We start from the raw sequence: 22839 nt of genomic DNA on the forward strand, positions 1-22839 counted from the left end.
ACAGAAAAATATCTTATTCTTCTTATTAGGAGCTTTATCTAAAATCTTTATTTGATTGACTTAAATTAAGATTACAGGAAAGTTGCAGGAAAACCCGGTTCGGCGCAAGTAAAGAAACCTTTCGGCATTGATAACCGTTTTTGGCATTTTTTGGTGCTTTCCCCCCGCATTAAAGCCCGTTTTTGACCTAAATACCCGGTTTTTTGGCCCAAAAAGTTAAAAATGTAATTTTTGAACGCCCAAAGTGAGATGAACACTTTTTAAAACTACGATACGATCCATAATTGAAAACTACATAATCTCATGTAAATGATAGAGCTACAACTAACATACAAAACAATTTATATCACATTTAAGATTTTGGCTATAGGTACCGCCCTTTTCGGTGAAAAAAGCCCATTTCGAGGAATTTTTAAAACTTTTGCTAATATTTGTATTGATAATAATGGGAGGGATATTGATAATGTAATTTATGAACGTCCAAAGTGAATTATAGAGTAGCAACTATTCTAGTAGTATCAGTAATTGACAAATATATAAAAAAATATAATTTTTATTGAGAAAGGAAAGACTAGAAAAGACTTATTACATATCTTTGGCCTAAAGTATTTAAAAAATATCACAAACAAAAGAATAGAATAATACAGTAATATCAAAATTTAAAATAGTATTGTTTTTTTTGAGAGAAAAAAACATATCCCCCCCCCCCCCCACCCCTTAAAAATATTTATGCAATAAAGTCTAAACAAAGATATATCTATCTATCTGTCCATCCATCCTTTTATTTATCTATCTAACAATTGTTGATTATCATTGGGAATCTACATAAATTTATCGGCCATTGTCTTATTCCTATATATCAGTCTATCTATCTATCTATCAATCCTTTTATTTATCTATCTATCAATTATATTTATCATTGGGAAATAAAGAATTTTTTACTTTTGAAGAGAATAATAAATGATAAAAAATATCTAATATATCTAATGGTTGAAAAGTTAAAACCGGGTATCTTTACTCGCGCCAAGCAGGGCAATAAAACTAGCGGGTATCTTTACTTGCGCCGAACCGGAGTTATATAGAACATAATTAAACGATAAAAAAATCTTATAAAAAATAATAATTTGAATAAAACAATTTCATAAATGAATGTAGTTGCCAATAAACTTTAAATTTCACAAAAAAATCACTAACTTTACTTCATAAACAAAAAAGTTAGAAGGGGTATTTTAAATCACCTTGTTTTTCTTGGTTCACCCATTTTCGATGAAAGATTGTGGCCGATCGAATATATAGAAACGCTTCTCTCTGGGGGGAATTGAAAAATAGCGCAGTAAAGGGTAGGCTCATGCGAGCATGATGCAATCCTGAAACTGAAAACCGTTTTTTTTCGGCATTTTCTGGAACCGGGCGTTAAAAGCCGGTTCGTCACTAATGGGTTAACCAATAAAAGTTTATCTGGGGTATCTGCTAGAGTATGCTTATTACATAGGACAAAATTAAAAATGAATAATTTATTTCCTTTGGCCATGGCAGACATGTTACTTATATCTATAGGATTTGCTTTGCTTCTAGCCTTCGGGGTAGAGCAAGGGAGGTGAGAAAAAGAGACTGAATCACCCCAAACTGTTTTTAAAGTAAGCTTTCCTGAAAAGTAGAAGGCATCATACTATTAACTTCAGATATCTTTAGCTTCAGAGAATTAAACTCAATTACTTCATTTTATTAGCAGCTCATTAATGTAGTCTCAATAATCAAAGGGGAAGAGATGGATAGAAAATAGCCTGAATCCAGCCTAAGGTCTGTTTGAATGTCCCTGAAATTGAGAACTCATACAGTTCAGTTGTTCTCGAAATCTTAAGCTACAGACAAAAAACCTTACTCCTTTAAATGATAGGACTAAGGATATTACTAAATTATATGGTCAGTATATTTTTTCTTAAAATATTTCAAGATGCCTGTTTTAACATATATGTACATATATGCTAAGGCGGTTTTTAAAATTCATATTTTATGGTGTCAATACAGTTTAATTGGTATGTAGCCAAGACTGTAATTCAGCTGTGATTATAAAGTATTCTAGTTTTATAGACATCGCCACTAGCACGTTTTTTTCAGCCAAAAGAATTCCAGTCGCTAGTCGCCTTTGGTTGTTCGTGTGAGCAAGGACCTTTACGCTTTTTTACACACACACACACACCATATGAGTGTGTGCGTGTGTGTGTGTCCAACCATCTACATATATATACATTTCTCTAAAACTATGTGTGTGTGTGTGTGTGTGATAGTGATATATATATATGTAGAACTAGTTTTCCTATTTTTTCTCCATTACACACTAACACATAACTTTTAACTCAGATTTCCGTGTTTTTAAGTAAGATTTTCATCTATGTGATTCTGAACCATATACAGGATTAGATATATTTCTAGTAACTAAGATTCATGTAAAAAAAGTGTAAAATGTTGGTCAAATGATTTATATAGTTTAAGGATAATCAAACCAGGATGTGATTTTTTTATATTTTACATAAGTAAAGTGAAGCTGAAATGGTCACAAAATTATTAATGAATTTTAAGTTCTAAACCGGATATGTGATGTTTCATTAGTGATATTTAAATTTATATTTATTATTATATTTTTGTGTTTATATGTTTTTGGATTAAAACGTGGTGTTTTGGTCAAATAAAAGGATATTGTAACTTACATAAAAGTGATTATAAAATATTAGAAAATTATACAGCTCAAGTTTTTCTTATGCTAATAATTCAAAATAAGAAATGTTTTATACTTTCATTTTGCAATTCAAGATGCCTCATGAATTTTTTTAATTCAAAAAAGTAATATTTAATCGCATGAAAAACTATTTTGCCCCAAGCTTTTCCGCCTGTCAAACACAATCATCAAGTTGTATTTCTGTATGTTATTATACCCTCGATCTTAACAATTTGTAGTGATCTTTAAAGAAAATGTTATTTCTAACTGGTATTAAAGTAGCAGTAATTTTATTTTTATAATTTTCATCTTTGGAAAAAAATATAAAACAACTAACTCTTTTAGATATCTTATTAATGTTTCTTTTTTTTATTTCAGAGCATAAAAAACAGTGCACAATAAAAAATGACCTTAGATTTTTAGTGATTTGATGTGTATTTGAAAAAAATACACAAAACAAAAAATCCACATAAAAAAATCGTGAAAAAGCATAAAAAATCTCCCAAAAATTGTGATAAATATTTATCAGAAGCATAAATATACTATTGTGAAGAAAAAAATATTAAAAATCATTATTTATATATGAAATTGGCCGATTTATAGGTCATTCTTAATTTTTTTATGTAACATTTTTTCTTTGTTTTAAGTTAGAAATATGTTGAATTTTTATCATTTTTCCACAAAATTCAACTTCTTAACAAAAAATGTTTATAGTGATAATTTGTCCAACGTCAAAGGAGTATATTAGTGAAACAAACGGCGGTTGGATTTACAACGGCGGAAAGGCGGCCGTTAAAAGCCGGCGGCAAATCGCTGCGGCTAGCCAAAATATCGCCGTTTTATTTGTTGCTTCAGTTGTTTGCGGCCTTTTTAGCTGCCTTAGGAAAGTTATTGAGTCGCTGCGCGCCTGCCATTTGATTTCAACATGCAAGGTAGTTTTTTTTATAAAATTTTATTGAACTTTCCTGCTTCCTTTATAAAATTAATGTATAAGTCTATAATCCAGACAGAGACCCTTTTTGTCTGCTAGCAAATTGCTTTCTTTTTTTGTAGGGTTTCAGCTGTAGTTACTTTTAAGACGCTATAAGATGATTTTAAAGATCAAATACAAAATTGTGGCAGTGTCCCCGCCGTGTGTTTAGAGCTAGATATAGCTCATGCCCCTCTTTTACTTTAATCTTTACTAGCGGCTACGCCCCTAGAGGCCTCTAGTGGCACTTTAAATGTTTTTTTTAAATTTCAAATATCTAATTTGAGAAATACATAAATGTCTATGTTGCGTTCTCTACGTTAAAACGAGAATATTTTAAAAATTTCGATTTTTTAATGATTTCCCTAGGGAGGGTGGTAGTATCCTCTCCCTAAATACTTATAAACCTTCCCGGGACCTATGAGAAGCTACCCTGTTTAGGAGAACCCGATCGGTTCAGTGGTTAGCGAGATCATTCGGTACAGACAAACAAACAAACCTCCCGTTACTTTGTTATAAGGATATTACAATTTCTATTTACTAGCTAGAGCAAAACCATTTTGCCTCTTACCTTTCTGACCTTTTTTCTTTACGTTTAGTACCACAAAACTACAAATGATTTGTACAATTAGATGTATTTTGATAAAACCTCTTAAAAGTCATTAAACATTGAAGGATGACAACAACCATAAAAGCGAAGCTCTGAAACGATATGACAGACGAACATTAACTTTTGTTGAGTGTCAGAACTAAATATACAAAAAATATGAAAATATAAGGTTTGACAAAATTATACGTAAATTTTTAATACTTGATTATAGAGATGCTTCGCTCATAATATTGTACCTTATTGTAATAGGAATCAGTAATCAAAAAATCAGATCAATCTGATGATTTTATCACATAAAAAATTGTTATTAAAAAGTTTTAAAAAATCAACATGTTTAAAATGGACGTACGTACATTCTGGTAACAATTATAGAGTTGCTACGCTTTCTAAATCGTACCTAACTACTACAGGAATCACCATGCAAAGTTTGAAATCGATAGGACAATTCTGACATGCCTAAATTAACGAATAAAAGCTAACTATCTCTGACGGACGTACGGACAGTCCGACCCTAATTATAGAAAAGCTTCGCTTTTAAAAATAGACGTAGTGTTTTTACCGTAAACACAATATTACCTTGTTATACATTCTTATATCATTTTTACCAAGAACCTCTAAAACGGCGCTCTCCAAAATTTTGGTTTAACTTCCTGGCACCTTTCATGAAATTTGTTGTATTATTATGATTTTTTTTATTTCAAGATTAGATTTAGTTTTACATTTTCATACTAAACAAATATCTTAAAAAAGAAATAAGAGGTTAGGGGGAAGGGGGGTTTATAATTGTAGATATCTCGTAATCAGGAAATGAAAAATACTTTAAAACATTCCCCCTGAACATTGCATAAATTGATCTATATTTTCAACAGATATTTAAATTATTGGTTGAAAAGATTATTTTGCTAGTTTGATTACCAAACAAGATTTGTTAAAAGTACCCAAAGTCAATGAATAAAAAAACTTTGGGTTTTCCAAGAAAAAGTTTTTTATAAGTACCAATAGAATTTTTATATCTCATTTTAAAACACTAGAAATACGTCAAACTGATATACGTTTCGAATATTGCATAAGTAATCTTTGGAAAATTGGTTCAATGGTTCTATATATTATGATCTTATAGTGCCTTGCAATACATAGAGTCCAAAATACTTAAATAATGATATATCTACATTAATTCCCCTTTCAATTTTACCTAAGGTTAAATAAAATAATTACTTATAATTATTATAAAACCTAGATTAATGGCTAATATAACAATATGATAATTTATATGACTCCAGGCAATAGTAAGTTTTTTTTATAAAGTAGCGTAGCTACTCTATAAATAGGATAAGTTAGAAGTCCGACAGTAGACACAGACCCAAACATGTATACATACATATAAAGACATAATTTAGATCAAGTTGATACTATTTGTTCAAAAATATTTAATATTTCTTACTGGAAGAGTCCCTAAATTTTATCTTTAAATCTTGACTAATTAACAGCTAACTGCTCTTTTATATCAAAAATAATATTACATGTGTAGTTGCTACACTGTTAAGGACATAATACTCCTTGATAAAACATGATTTCAAAGTACTTACATTTTTTTTGAAAATCATCTTTTTGCCCCCATATCAAAAAGTACTCTTTTTAATGCAAATTATTATTTTGTTCAACAGCAATCTGTATGTTTTATTATTAATGACAAAAAATGAAAATAGCAACTTTTCATTGTTTTTTTATTATTATGTCTTTAATAAGCTGGGATTAATTTAAAATCTTTTTTATTAACATTACTTTATTTTAATGGCATTGGAATAAATTCCTTAATGGCTTTTATATGCTTATGTTTGTACCTAACTACACATTCTTACCCTCAAATTTGGCGAAAAAAGTAATATTTCTGTATTAGCTATTGGTTTTGGGCAATAACTAGAAAGATGAAACCATACTTCCTACCCATATTTAATAGATTTAAAGCTATTCCAAAATGATGCACAATATTTCTTCTTTTAAAATTTATTATTTTTGAAATTTTGTAAAAACGTTGCGGTGCGCGCAATTATTTTAAAGATATTAAGATTTCATGTACATTAATCTTTAACAATAGAGATATTCTTCATTTACAAGACATTACATTACATGCGTAGCTACTCTATAGAGATTCTTCATATACAAGACATTACATTACATGCGTAGCTACTCTATACAGATATTCTTCATATACAAGACATTACATTACATGCGTAGCTACTCTATACAGATATTCTTCATATACAAGACATTACATTACATGCGTAGCTACTCTATACAGATATTCTTCATATACAAGACATTACATTACATGCGTAGCTACTCTATACAGATATTCTTCATATACAAGACATTACATTACATGCGTAGCTACTCTATACAGATATTCTTCATATACAAGACATTACATTACATGCGTAGCTACTCTATACAGATATTCTTCATATACAAGACATTACATTACATGCGTAGCTACTCTATACAGATATTCTTCATATACAAGACATTACATTACATGCGTAGCTACTCTATACAGATATTCTTCATATACAAGACATTACATTACATGCGTAGCTACTCTATACAGATATTCTTCATATACAAGACATTACATTACATGCGTAGCTACTCTATAAAAATAATATCCATATACAATATATATTATACATAATGATTTTTAGGTACATTCCATTTCTTAGAAAATTGATTCTTATGATTCCTGTTGATTAGACACAATATTTTATACGAAGCATTTCTACAATCAAGTCTGAAATGTAAATAGGTCTATATCAAGCATCCTATAGTAACTAACCGTTTAATTTGTTGATCTTCGATTTTATGGATGTTGTCTTCCTTGTTTTTGGTAAAAAAAACTTTAATTTGCTACAGGTAAACTTAAGTAGACATTAAAAACTGTTAATACCTCTTGTAGAATTAATGTTAGAAAAATATTGTGTTTATTTCTAGTAAACTATCCCTCTCCTAGTTACAAAAATGTATAGTGTGTATTCATTTACGCATATTATCAAATCAGGATTGTGTTTCATATTTACAAAAAGACACAATAGCAAATAAATACGATAAGATTATTATAGTGATAAATGAAGGGAAAAGATCAGCCTTTTGATTTTGCTCTGTTGTAATAATATGCAATTATAATCAGGGAGGTAGGGGAAATTGGGCTGTTTATTACACTAGTTCCCAAAGTTTTATAATAACGTTTTCTTATTTGTTGACCTAAAAACATTGGAGACTTTAAGTTAATTTTGTATGGTTTAGTGTCCAAACGTTTCAACCACTATTTGTATTCTAAAGATACCTTTATGTGTTATCATAAGAATGTACATAAATTTATCGGCAATTGTCTTATCCCTTAATAGGTCTCTGGGTTATAATGATTTTATAATGTGATTGATACATGTGCGAAAGTGAACACTCACCCGTAAGTTGAATGGTATGGCTTATCACACGAGATGTTGTCAACCAAAGGACATTTAACCTTTACCAAAATGGCGGCCATACGGACAGTTTACTATTTTGTTCGCTTGTTGGCAATGGAAGAGTGTCGGGTTCGAATCTTTCTCACATAGTAATATATTTGATTTATTAATATTGTGTTAAAAACTAATGAGAATGTCGATTAGCATGGCATATTAAAATGGTACTTAAATAGCTACTAAAAGTTTGAAAATATTTACAGTATGGTGAATGCTTTGATGAATTGGCAGGCTTAGTTGATTACCCTGCAAAGTTGGGACTTCCTAACAAAGTTTAGTTGTCATTAAACGGTCATACGATCAATATAACTTTAAATTACCCAACTTTGATTATCCTAGGAAACTATATAAGGCTTTACTGTAAATCATATACAAGTAAATATTAACGTTTTAGTGGTTCTTAGTAACAAACACGTAAACATTCATAAGCATATTTGTAGTATCAATAAAATTATGAAAAGGCATAGAAAATGGTTCTAAAATCATCTTGCAGTAGAATGCCAGTATATTAACTGGTTTATTGGTGAATAATTTCTACTGTAATACTTTGATATAAAATATCTTTAGAAACTGCTTAAAGATATTTTTAAAAAGGACTCAAAAGACCTTAGCCATCAACGGGATATGCCAATGAAAGAAAAAAATAATTATCTCAATATTTGCCCTATTTTTTACTAAAGAAATCGTTGTTCATAATTTGATCATTTTGGATTTTGGGGAAAACTTATTTGTATACCCTTGTCTCATCCCTTTATCCTTGGCAGGAGCCTGAATACAGAAAATTAAGATGTTTTCATATGATTAGAAAAGCATACAAATACAAATAGGCCTTTTAAGGTTTTATTCAAAGAATTAACTATTAATATTATTTATACATTTTTAGAAAAGGCGTTATAACCTCTTTTTGGTTAGTATAGCACCTAAAACCCTCCCAACTTAGTTTAGGTTGAAAAGAAAAGCACATTGGGGAAAGAATCCCATTTCTCGTATTCATTCGAAACCGGTGGATTAGAACCGGTTCACATAAATACGAAAAAATTATGTGTAGCATCGTATTATATCCAGCTTTCTACGAATATAAAAATGTACAATCATCTTCGGCATCTCGGGCCTAAAAAAACTGGTTTTAATCTTAAAATTGTACAATTTATATCCGCGGAAAGCTGTTTATAAAATACAATGCCAGAAATAACTATTAGGGACTATCTAAATCAATACATCTACCAGTATAATAGGTCCCAAGACACAATAATAGTCTAAACTGTGTATGGAACTTATTTTTGACTGTTTTTGGATAAAAAAAACACCTTCTAAACTTTTAAGTAGTTTTGCTACCACAATAACATTAGTATAAAAGTAAAATAATACGGATCTAAAAAATTAAACTAGTTAATGTAATTTTTTATGGCTTTAACTGATTTAATGGCTACTAGAGTAGTCATCTACATAGAGTGCTATAATAAGGTCTCAAATATCTGTGTGATTGTCTAAAACATATAAGGGTTTAGTTGTAATATATAGGGATAGGTCTACTGCCTCAGTGCCTGCGAGACTCTTTCCCTACTATTTAGATGTCGTTAATATGTATAACATGGAAACTTTTCTTTAATCTATATAGTCGACATGATACTTTTAATTTCAATTTGGTGTGCCTGTATCTGAGCCAAGGTATTCCATAAAAGCTTTGCCTAGAATATAACCCAAAACCTAAACCAATACAATTCATTACTCAAAGCACTCCCACTTTTAAAAGGACATAAGTAGTTTTAGAGTTTTAGGGGTTTCCCAGTTTTCTTTTAAAATCTAATTTTAATTTTAAATATAAAAAAGTTTCTAAAAAAAGGTTGTTAAACACAACCACATCGGAGACAGGGATATTGCACGTCAACAAAAAAATAATTTGCCTCAAATTTTACGTAATTTTCGTAGCTTTTAATCATTGTAAAACCAAATGTATTGTGTTTTGTTACTAGTAAGTTAGAGGGCGTCCAAGCTTTTGATTAAGGCGGATAAAATGAGGGGTTTCAAAGGTTTGAAAGAGGTTATCTTAAACTATTTAATATATTTTTAAAACTTTGAAGGGGGTATAATAAAGGGTTGGAGGGGTTTAAACAACCACTAACCTTCCCTCCGAAAATTTATTATTTATAAAGAATTATGTTAAAAAGAAAAAAAACTATTTGTCCTGTTCTTCTATTTATTTTTATGAATACCATTCCCTTTCCAGTACCACACAAATTAGAAGGGTAAAAAAGTTAGATTTCCCATTGAAATAAATCAATTACGGCTAGGATTTCCTTAATACTTTTTTAATCTAAAACCTTTTCTATGGCTGTTTCGTCCGTAAGTCGTCTTCAACTCAAGGGACTAAAGGGACAAGACAATAGACGTTAAATTGATGTACATCCCCAATGATGATACATAAAATTACCCCTTCAGTAGATTGAAATTAGTTGTTGAACCGTTTGAACACTCAACCAAATTAACCAACCAATCAAAATTCACCAAAGTTCCCAAAGCTTTTAATTAGCCAACGAATAAGAAAACGTTATTATAAAACTTTGGGGACTAGTTTAATAAGCTGCTCACTGTCCCCTTTCTCTCTATCTAAAACTACTGGCTTGAGAGAGAGAGAATAATAGGTTAAAAGCTTTACATTTATTTTTTATCCATTAATTTAAGTTACACAAGGCAGAATTTAAAAATTTAAGATAAGGAGGGAGGGGGGGGGGGGGAGGTAGAATAATTATAACCTACTCCATTCTTCCTTTTAAATTATTTGATTTTTATGTACATACATAAAAATAATTTGTTTTTAGCTTGATTAGTCATTAGAAAATTAACATGACACTCTACCAACCAGGGATCTTTAGGGATAGGATACTGGCAAGTAAATCAACCACACCCCAAAAATAAAAAAACCTAAAGGTCTCCCTTTGAAAGATGTTTAAATTCAGATTTTAAATTTCTCACTGTAGCAAAATTTATCGCAAACAGCTTTACCAAGAAGGATCTCCTTGGATGTTGATCTTCATATAGGTCATAGACAGGTTTTTAACTGTTTTCTGGGTAATTAAGTCAATACTTACAAAAAAATAACATAAAGACAATTTTTTTAGACTTTCCTCCCCCCCCCCCCTTCCTTCATTTTTCCTATTAATATATCAACACAGGCTAGTAACGAAGAAATATGAATGTATATTTTAAATTTCTCACTGTAGCAAAATTTATCGCAAACAGCTTTACCAAGAAGGATCTCCTTGGATGTTGATCTTCATATAGGTCATTTACAGGTTTTTAACTGTTTTCTGGGTAATTAGGTCAATACTTACAAAAAAATAACATAAATACAATTTTTTAGCCTTTCCTTCCCCCCTCTTCAATTTTTTTTTCAATTAATATTTCAACACAGGCTAGTAACGAAGAAAAATAAAGAATACTTATAGCATGGGAAATTTTTTTTTCTTCTCCATTGATGTATCCCTGTAATATTTTTAGCAATTAAAATGCAAGGATGATCATATGTGATTGCTAATAGGATAATTTCTATGCCAGTTATATGTCAAACAAAGATGATAACATTCATAAATGTGAAGCTCACTGATTATATATGTGGAAGATCATAATTTAACTCAATTCACGACAGAGCAACGTACAAATTCTAATTATAGAAAAGCTTCGATTTAACAATGATAATTATTTCCAAATAGATCCTGATGCTTGCAAGTGCAGTTGATCAGCCCCCCCCCCTCTACACGCCCCTTTACACGGGCCCTCTGAAAGCAAAAAAGGAACATAATTGCAATTTCCTTATTTTTAAACTTGGTAGATTACTGTTCATCTTAAATTTTCCCTACAGGGTAGGGGCGTAGTCACTTATATAATATCAAGGCACATAAAAAAGATATACCATTAACAAAGTTTGAAAAATTACCATCAGACTTTGATTTAATTTTAATGTAATTTTGAACATACCCTCTGTTTTTTTAGTGGCGAAGCTACTCAATACTTTGTCTGTCTGTCCGTCCATCGGTTTGTAGCGCTATGGGGAAATTATATTTTCTCTACTGCTATTTTAAATAGAAGGCTGAATTTTAGATTATGTTTTTCAATAAATTTCTTTTTGATTTATGGATATTGTTTTTTTGCTTTGCTAACTATGGATGTTGTCATCCTTGTTTTATGTATAGTCTAGGTTCAGGCATATAGCACCTGTAGAAAAATATTTTGCCTCCAATTTTTTTTTGCTGGTCATTTAAAAGAAACATTTGTATTACAACGAGCTTCATGAATATAAAACTTAATGTTTTTATCGAAATTTTATGATATTTACGTATGTACTGTTTTTTTTTTATGAAAGATTATTTCTAGAAATAACTAATTATGATTCTATTTTTATACTATAAGCAGGGAAGGAGGGGACCTTGGCTGTAAATTATTTTGGTACCCAAAGTTTTGTTATTATCCTCTCTCATATTTTGGTAGCGTTATTTAAACTTTGGGTACTTTTGCTTGGTTGGTTTCAAACCAGCAGTGTCCAAACTTCGACTAATAGTTTTATTTTAAAACAGGGGTAGTTTTTTTCCATTATCATTGGGGAAGTAAATCAATTTATAGTCCATTGTCTCATCCTTGATTATCTATTTCTTTTATAATCAGCGTAGCTTCACTATATACTTAGTTTTGTTCGTATATCCCCCCCAAAAAAAATTTTTACTTTTTCTTTTAAAATCTAAAATAATACATTTACTTTCCCCTCCTCGAGTGCCCCTAGAGGCCTCTAGGTGGCGTAGCCGCTAGTAGCTGATATAAAGCAATAAAACTAAAACAAATCAGCATATTTTGATGTAAAACTGCACAAAGGCCCCTTAAGAAACTTTTCTTGAAAGAACAACCCTATTAGTTTTTACAGTTCTAACTAAATATGCTTTAAATAAAAACTTAAAAATATAATCGAATAAAATCAAAGACTATTTTTAGCTTAATTCTATTTTTGAACTAGTACACTTTAGATGTAGCTAATCTATAGAATTTTTTGTTTGTCTGTCTGTTATGCACAATATTGTTATTTTTTTGTGTTTATTATGGAGTGAATAAGACAATGGACGATAATTTGATATACATCCCAAATGATGATAAATAAATTACCCCTTTTGTAGAGTAAGATTATTGGTTGAAAAGTACTCAAAGTTTCGAGCCAAAAATAAGATAACGTGTTTATAAAACTTTGGGTACCAATTTACAGTCCAATTTACCTTTCATCTCTCGGTACTTGGTATGAATCTTGTCATCCTTGTTTGTTATACACTTGGATTCACATGCAATGTCTGGTATTTATACATTGCAGCTAAAAAAATCTAAGTAGTGCAGCTACTTTACAAGCCATCCTTGTTGGCCGGTCTGTATGTCACTCTCAAGCTTTTAACTTCTAGTGTATTTTCCACATTACCCTTTTTACTACCCTTACCTGTATTATTCTGTCTTTTTGCCCCTATATCTCTTTTTTACTTTCCTAATACGTTAACCCTTCCTTTTCCTTTCTTTTTATCTTTTCTCTTTCTCTCTCTCCCTCTGTCTCTCTCTTTTATCTCTGTCTCCTACGTTTATCAAATTCAACATTATGTTTAATGATTGTCCTTTTTTTCTCACATTTGTCCTTAACAAGAATTGCTGATGGATGTGACTGAACACTTTTCTGTCTGATAGTAGAACTTAAATTGGCACGGTTATTAAAAGCCAAGCTTTTCAATAGTTAGTTTCATTTCGTAACGGTTAGCTCCTAATGTTTATAAATTTGATAGAATTGTACCTTAGATTAACTTGCCTTGACATTGAGGTAAAACTAAATATTAAAGAGTTTTTTCTTCAATTTTCCAACATTAAAACTGACTTTATTTTTTATAACACTCAGTGTTCTTTAGGAGATTTTTACATTGATTAACCCTTCCTTTATTTAATACTAGCGACTACGCCCCTAGAGGCCTCTAGGGGCACTTAAGGGGGGCTGAGTTGAATTCCAAAACCTATTTTTTTAAAATTTAGTTTACAAAAATTTTATTCTATTTTTTTGGAGAGACGGTTGATTTTTTTTTTCTAGGGGCGATTATTCTTGGGAGGATTTAAAGATTTTATTCAATAATTTTGTTAAGGATACTAATATAAAATGTATTACTTTAGGTATGTTTAGTATATTGTGATTCACAACTTTTAGAACTGAGTTGAAAGGTAAATTTTTAATTTTTGGTATAAACATATTGTATTATCCTTTTATTTTAAAAGTAGTTTTTCTTAATTTGTCCGTTTAGATTTCTCGGGTATAGTCCTTTCCACGACATCCCTCCATAAGGAGCGATTCTTCGTATTTTTAAAATTGCTTTTTATAGGTTATTTTAGGTTAGGTTAGGTTATATTGTGTTAGGTGATTGCCCCACAGGGTTAGGTAATTGGCCCCGCAGGGTTAGAGCCCCCCGCAGGGGCTAGAAATAGGAGAAAAGCTACTGTGAAAAATACGAAGAATCGCTCCTTATGGAGGGATGTCGTGGAAAGGACTATACCCGATTTCTCTAGCCACTGAACCGATTGATTTCTCTTCTAGAGAAGCTTCATAAAGGTCCCACTTTTTAAGTCGTATTATGCTACACTTGAGTCATCGTTATATGAATCGCAATCCGTTATACACACAGTCCGACCTATGAAATCAACCTCACTGTAGTAAAGCTATGCTTTTCAAAATCAATTCATCACCTTTGTGAATATTATTGAAAATATTTCATTGTTAAAATATTTTTATTAAAAAAACCAAAAAATGAATCATTTTGTGTAAAAAAATAAACATTCTATGACTTCTATTCTTAAGGTGGAAATGTTAGTGAGAATGCTTATATAAAAGTAACAGGAACTCTGTGTCTGTCTGTGTGTTTACCGAAGGATCATTCTAACCACTGAACCGATATGGTTCTCATTTACAGCTTAGCTTCTCATGAAGGTTTATAACTATTTATAACAACTCCCTCCAGAGAGAAGTCGCCCCTAGAAAAAGATGACCCTCCCCCAAATAAAAAAAATCGACTTTAGGACTCGAGGGGCAAATTTTAAACCCATGTGTTGTCAACAAACTAATAATCATGACATTAACTTACTAATTATTAAACTTTAGGTAATAAATCTTTGATTTTAAAATAAACAAAATTGATATATCATTTATAAGCGTGTGTGTGTGGGTGTGTTTCATTTTTTAAACAAGGACTGTAAAACCATAAAAATGGCCTTTTATATAGTAAAATTTATGTCTATAAGATCTCTCAAATGACAAAATAACTTTTAGCTTCTTATTCTCATTGGCAGGTTTTGTGCTGTTTCTAGAGATTCAATTTTGAACCCCTACAATTAATAAGTAGGATTTCATTTATAGAGAAGCTACGATTATAAAAATATCCAAAAACTTGTTTTCTCCAAATCATCAAAATAACTTAAATCTATGGGATTTTAAAAATCGAGGTTTTCAAAATAGAAGCTGTTTTAAGATCTTTAATACTTTGTGTTTGTGTTGTTAAAGATCTTAAATACGGCTTACAATTGAATATACAAGAAGATGTTCATAATTTTTTTTTTTATAAAAATCTATTAGTTGAATCATATTTTAATTAAATAGTACAAATAAAAGTAATCTTTGTTTGATATTGTTAATCATATTTAAAAGTTTAAAAACAAACAAATTACATATTTTTTTGCTAATATACATGGACGCTACAAAACCATACTTTGACTTTTTTGGTTGGACACCCCGGCTAGGCTAACAACGACCTTGAAGACTGCATGCCTGGTCCAAAGTCAGTTAGTCTTAATGCTATAACAGAACATTAATAGGCCTGTTTTCTCAGTAGTTCTACTGTCCTTTAGTGGTATTTTATAGCTTTAGGAACGGCCTTGTATTTTACACTTTATTGTTAAACTCTAGTGAAATTCCAGGACCTGCGTGTTTCGTTTACAATGACGCATGCTTCACTGGTTTTTAGCTAATTATCTATCTATCTATCTATCTACATCTTAACCACTTCATACACAATATATTAAAAATGGTTAATACTACTGCTTTGTCAGACAAGTAATTAAATTTGACCGAAAAGGAGTATTCCATCGCTATTTGCAGTTAGGACTTCAGGCAAAGGTTAATTTAGAATTTTCAATTATGTAGATGTACGTCTGATATAATAGCAGACGTAAATTTTTAACTTCTTTGGCATAACGCGGTGAATTAACACAAAATTTACTACTAGCGGAAGTGTAACAACCGACGCCAATGTCGCGGGTTAAATAGAACCCACATAGGTGATTATGGCTTAGATCAAATTTAGGCTTCTTTCAGCGATACAGAGATAAGCGTATCAAGTCAAGTAGCATTGTGTGTAGTTTTTCGCAAGTTTTAACCATGGCTTACATTTAGCCAAGCGGCTGGCCACACAAGAATTGAACCGACAAAACAAAACACATTGTATTAAATTCGCATCTAGCCTCTAGTGGCCCTGTATGCGAAGAGGCAGAAAGCTAGAAAAATAGCTAAAAACCATACAAACAAAGATAACTCAATCGGTTCAGTAGTTATTAAGATCTTATAAGCTTCAGGCAAAAAGACTTTTGTACTATATATAATTGGACAGCCTGGAATACATAATGCACAGGAAGTTTGCAGCTTGTGTAAATACTGTTATAAAGTCTGGTTTTTTTTCTATATAGGCTAATAGAACCATGATTAATTATTACAAAACTATTAATTTCAACCTTTTTTTCATTGGTAAATAACAATTTTATTTTTTATAATATACAGGAAAATGATAAAAAAATAGTTTATCTATGTTGAATTTTCATCTGAGCTGGATCTTTAAATAATTTTAGTGGTGAGCCGGATCGGGGTGAGCCAACTTTCCACCAATGAGAGCACAGCATTTTATGAAATGCCGCGCTGTGATTGGCTGAAATTCGGCGGACCCTGATCTGGCTCACTACTAAAATGATTTAAAGATCCAGCTCTGAAGTTGAAATTCTTAGGTAAAACTAAAAAATCCGAAGCATATGATTTACTTATGATTGATTACAGAAGACATAGGGAACCCTAAATCAAGGCTGGCCTAACAAATTTCATAGGATTTGGTTCATTGTCATTAAGCAAAATGGGATACCAATTTACCAATCTATTTTTCCCTGGACGTATTTTTGTTTCTGAAAACGGAAACTTTTTACTTTATTTGGTCAAAACCGGACATTTTGTTACTTTTAAATATTATAGCAAACAAAATAAGCAAAAATTATGATTTTTTGGGCCGGAATATAATTTTCACTTATAGAACAGTGCAAAATAAAATAGAAATTAAATCTGATTTAAATCAAGCAATATGTTAGAAAAATCACAGCAAGGTTTAAAATGGATAGGACGATTCTGTCATGCCTAAATTTAAGTTACGGCCTTACAGACAGTCACACTGCACCTTGAATGAAGAGTAGTTTTCTTTAAAAATTCGTGTGTTAAGGTGCGTGTTTGTATTGCCTGTGTGTGGTGTGTGTGTGTGTATAATTATATGGTTATTTGAAATGGCTGATTTTATGACGAAATTTTTTGGCATTTTTTTCTCAATATAAATTTTAGTCTTTTCATTAAAGCATAATTTTATTTATAAAACGTATTAAAAGAAAGATACAATAATTTTTTATAGAATCAAGTATAATTATGTTCTTAAAGGCGCAGCAACAAAAAGAAAATAACGTTTGAGGTAAAGAAACAGCACAATTTTGTACTTTGAGTTGAAAAAGAATCTTAATTTTTCTGATTATTACCTATCCCTTCATCCCCATTGTGAAAAGCAAGGCGGAAGCTTATTTTATCTACCATTTTCATATCCCTCTATTCCCATATTTTAAATACCCTTAAATATTTACAGTACAAAACCCAAAAAAGTAGATTTTGAATAATTATAAAGCGCTTCGAATCATAGGTATTTTTTGGTCAAAATATTCATATACATTCCTCATATAAAAGTAACAGGATATGTTTCTGTCTGACTGTGTGTATAGAAGGATCTCGCTCCCCGATTAACCTATATGGTACTCCTTTACAGTGTAGCTTCTCAAAGGTCCTGAGAAAATTTGTTACTTTTTTCGTGGGAGGGTATCACAACTCTCAAATGTGTTTCTAGTAAGATCTCGTAATCAGCTTAGTAGTGGTTTGACAGGTTTTACGCTATTTATAGAGGTTCATATAGCCCTATAGAATGCTTGATTGTATTGCCTTGTAAATTTATCATTCAAACGTGCATATGATGAATTAATCTCATGGTTGGCGTGATTTCTAGTGTAGAAACTCTATTACGAAAATATACACAACTATAAATCTTTTAGATTTTACAATTTTTTCTCATTTTGTCTTAGTTAAAATTATAGAATCCTATACCTAAATGTTGGGGAAAATAGTCAAATCTGCGCTTGTTAGCCTGATTAATAGATGAATTGTCAATTGGAAGATCCCACCTATGGATTAGTCTCCTTATCCCTCACTGATTCACTCAATCAATCAGACAACGAGTAGACGTTCTTTATTTTTTAAAAAATCTACCTTTTTGTATCTTGAATACAGGGTTTCAAGGATCCGCATATTTTTAAGTCCAAGGATCCGGATCCGGATCCTTGGACTCAAAAAATGCGGAAAAAATGGAAAAATCTACCTAAATTTATATAAATTCTCAGATATTCTCTTGATGAGAGCCAATCTTTAAAGGTTTAGGGTCAGACTTGAAAATTAAAAGTATTTTTGACTTCGAATTAAAGAATAAATATTTTTGAAAAATTTGGTGATTTTATTTTTATTGTCAAGGATCCGGAACCGGATCCGGATCCACACTGACCAAATTTGGAGGATCCGGATCCGGATCCGCAAAAATTCAATGCGGATCCGAAACCCTGCTTGAATCATATCAGAATATTTTTAGCAATTTCCGTCCATTTAAGATTTTTACAGTGTTTTCCTAAACATATTTCTCTATTATTTTTTCCTTCACATTTTTGGGCGATTTGCGTCCTTGTTTTTAAGCCTATTACCAAAACCATTTATTGCTCTGAAACTGTAAATGTGAAATTTACGCACCCACCTTTGAAAAAATAGCACACTTCGGTAAAATAGCATTATTCGCAAGTGCAAAACAATCACAGACGAACTTTTTTTGAGGGGGGGGGGTGTTATGCTTCCCCAGAAGGAACATATTGTGAGAAGGGGGATATAACCTTTTGATTATGGTCTAAAAGCTTAACCTACGTATACCATATTTGTTGTTAAAACTAAAGCCTTGAAGTGTATTTTCTAACTGTAAGGTATATGCAAGTTCAAAGGGGTGGGGATTTGATGTAATTTTAGGGTTGTTTGGGGGGTATTTCTGACATTACTCTCTTAATCTGAGATTTTGCCTAAAACCTAACTCTTGTATTTTTATGGCTGATGCATGGTTTTCAAACTTTTCAGTACACTCAAGAAATATGCAGAAAAAGTAGGTAATTTCTGAATTTTTAGAGGATTTAATTAAGCAAGTATGTATAAGCAGAATTAAACTGAAAAAGAGTTGCTGAGCTTCTAAAAATCTCTAGCTTTGAAGTTTTCCTGGTTTGGATAAAAAAATTCAGCAATTTCCCCACAAAAGTAAAAATTATTTAACACACCACCCCCCCCCCCCACAATCCAATTATTTTGTCAAAGAAAAAGTTAAGAACAGAAAACGACCAGTCTATATAAAATAGTACAAATCAATTTCTAAAACTATTGATACAATTTTTGTTCGAGGGGTCATTTTTGTGGCCAAAATAATTTTAAAGGTCTTTCCGAAAAATTCTTTTTTTCCAATGGTTGGCTAAAATCATGTGTCAATCAAATTGACATGCGGCCACAGATAGAGATTTGAATTGTTTAAAGTTTGTATGTTAAAGGATTGCTCTGTAGCAATCCTTTTGCTGAAAGGTCAACAGGTTATGAAAATATCATACCAGGTTATAAAAATATCATTCAGTCCATGACCTATAAGAAGCTACATCATAATAGAGAACCATATCGAGCGAGATCCTTTGGTACAGACAGACAGAACTTAAAAAGACAAAGCCTCTAGTGGCTCTTTTTGCGGGGGGTGGGGGGGTATTTATGTAGATATCCTCATTGCTAAGAGGTAATTTTACTAAAAATTTTAGAAGTATATTTATTATAGAAACCGATAGGTAGGTGTTATTTAGGAATTACTTATTACTACAATAAATCAGATGTTTATCTAAAATACAGCTGAGAAAATTAATCTAAATTGGGAAGCCATTCGGACATTTTTAATTAAAGAACATCTTCACTGTATACAAGAAAAAATAATCAAAACTGTGAACATTTGTCTTTTCTCCTATGAACTGCATTCAATTCCACATATTATCACATCCGCTTGGTGTTTCATAATCGCTAAAAGGCACAATAGCCAAATTTTAGAAAGGGTTAAATAATGATTGCCGAAAAGAGAAGAGATAGTTTTTGCGCTAATAATAGTTTGCGGTTTTCATGGTTATATATTTGTGATACCTTTGCGATAGTGAAAGCACACCAATCAAACCAATGTGCACTAGTATGTAGAAGGATAAACAAGGACAGTAATATCCATCCACTTGTTTAGGGTAGCAATTAAAATAAGTATAATTGTCGAAAATTAATAAGCCTAAAATTTGGTCAATCTATCAGTTGAAGCAAATTGGTTCTTTAACAATAGGATCGATTGCATTTTTGCTTTTCTGTTTGTTATGTCGATTTTCAGGGGCGGGCAGGAGTGGAATGTAAGGGGGTTTAATTACCCTCTACAACTTGGATCATTGCCCTATTATCTCTCAAGGATCAAGCCTATCTTGAAAACCCTGTGTACGCCATTAGCAATTTTAGGATATTTCATATGCTAGGGGATGCTTTTTAGTTAAAGAGTAAATATTTAAATGTATCTTTTGTCTTTCTTATACAGGTGCAGGGATAAGGCACATGAAAAAAAACAATTGTCTTCGCCATATGAAAATTATAATTATCTATGAATTTTGTAGATTTATATATATACAAGTCAGCTGTTATTGTTATGAAAAAGGGTATTATTCAATATCTAATTAAGAATACATATTTATGACTGACAAACAAAGGAGCAGGCAAAAAATTTTCTTAAGATGTCTAATCCCTGCCCACGTGGAATGTTTTACAAATTGGTCAACTATGACAAAGTGTACATTTAAAAAAATCTGCAACGCAGATAATTTTTATGAAAAATGTTTTGTTATATTTAAAAGCTTCCCTGTAAACTACAATCAATTCGAACCTGTAGTTTCTTAGATCTTTAGCTTAGGACAAAAAAAACTTTCTTACTGTATATAATGGGATTTAAAAAACGGTTAGACCAATTCTACTTTTTGAGGAAGAAAAAAATATACGTTTTTGTTTTTCGGCAAGCTTGTCATTGGTCCTAGTTTAGTATGTACAAAGCTACTAAATATAACTTAATCATCCTTTTTGACACTTTTAATGGTTTTTCATGGCGATACATGGAGTAATAGATAAATGGATGGATAGATAGATAGGTGGATAGATAAATAATGGATGGATAAATAGATAGGTGGATAGATAAATAATGGATGGATAGATAGATAGGTGGATAGATAAATAATGGATGGATAGATAGATAGGTGGATAGATAAATAATGGATGGATAGATAGATAGGTGGATAGATAAATAATGGATGGATAGATAGATTGGTGGATAGATAAATAATGGATGGATAGATAGATAGGTGGATGGATAAATAGAAGTATAACGGATATATTAATAGATGCATTTATTTTTTGGAGATGCATATAAAGATTAGTTTAATAAATAGATGGCTTGATAGATTGTTAGCATCGTATTATAAACCACTTTCTACGAATATAAAAATGTACAATTATAAGATTAAAACTAGTTTTAATCCTATAATTGTACATTCTATATCCGCGGAAAGCGGTTTATAATACGATGAAAGAAATAACTATTCTAGTATTGGTGCTCTCACTATTCTCACTAATTTTGAAAACTTATTTATAGCGCCTGCGGAGGCTCTGTCTCTGCAGATAGATTTCTTTCCATACTAGGTACCATCCTGCAGGGCCTTTCTAACCCTCATTTTTTCCAACACAACCTAACATAAAATTTGGTCTGCAGTTACGAAAATGAAAAATAATATGAAAATTTAAATTCCATTTTCAAGCTTCTTAGGGCCAGAATTGGGATATTAATTTTCATTTTAAATTAGTTTTATAAAACCGTATTCTAGACTTGATTTTTCATCACGGTGTAATGGAAGCTAGGAGGACAAATATCTTAATGATAAAATAGTAGATGGATATCATGTAAAACATGATTTTATAAAATTTTGACTTGTTTAGATTTTTGTGGGAAAATTTCTGTTTTATTTCATAATATTCAAAAACAATACTGTTGTATTTTCAAAGATATAAAGATAGGTACATGGCAGATACTTTGTTCTATCTTCCATTGAAATATTATTTTTCCTTAAAATAACAGAATTGAATAATTTAAGTTTGATTTATAGATCAAAATTTTATTTTTAATTGTGACTTTGATTAATAGCAAAATTTTCAACATTTAGGGTAGGTCCAGACGTAGGGAACTATAATAGAAAATATAGACTTCATATAGTCGTCTTATTGATTTAAAACTTTGTTTAATGATTAGGGAAGTGTAAGGTTTTAACGATGAATAGTAAACGATTTTTTAGTGATTATGTAATTTAGTTTTTTTCCTTCAAAATACTTTTAATTTATGTATGAAACCAACATGTACTAGTGCTTTTTAAGCTACCTTGTGCTTCAGCTGTTGCTTTATTATCCAAATGATTCTATTAAGGATAAACAAATTGTTATATTTGTTGCATTAAGCAAACTATTAAGAAGCTTCGCTGCTTTAAAACTTAATTTTCGTTTTGTTTCTATTACCGT

General features: G+C 30.9%; 1 protein-coding gene across 1 annotated transcript in view; it reads left to right on the forward strand.

Annotated features, from left to right (window-relative positions):
• The first annotated feature begins 3092 nt into the window (after nucleotides 1-3092).
• Nucleotides 3093-22839, forward strand: part of LOC145306390 (muscle calcium channel subunit alpha-1-like) — a 226126-nt gene continuing 206379 nt past the window's right edge. Inside the window, exon 1 of the mRNA XM_080148481.1 lies at nucleotides 3093-3648. Within this exon, the coding sequence (XP_080004607.1) occupies nucleotides 3642-3648 (7 nt within the window). The 5' untranslated portion in view covers nucleotides 3093-3641. The remainder of the gene's footprint in view (nucleotides 3649-22839) is intronic.

The sequence above is a fragment of the Acartia tonsa genome, chromosome 14 (assembly GCF_053477335.1).
Source record: "Acartia tonsa isolate MP-2025a chromosome 14, ASM5347733v1, whole genome shotgun sequence".
Lineage (NCBI taxonomy): Eukaryota > Metazoa > Arthropoda > Copepoda > Calanoida > Acartiidae > Acartia > Acartia tonsa.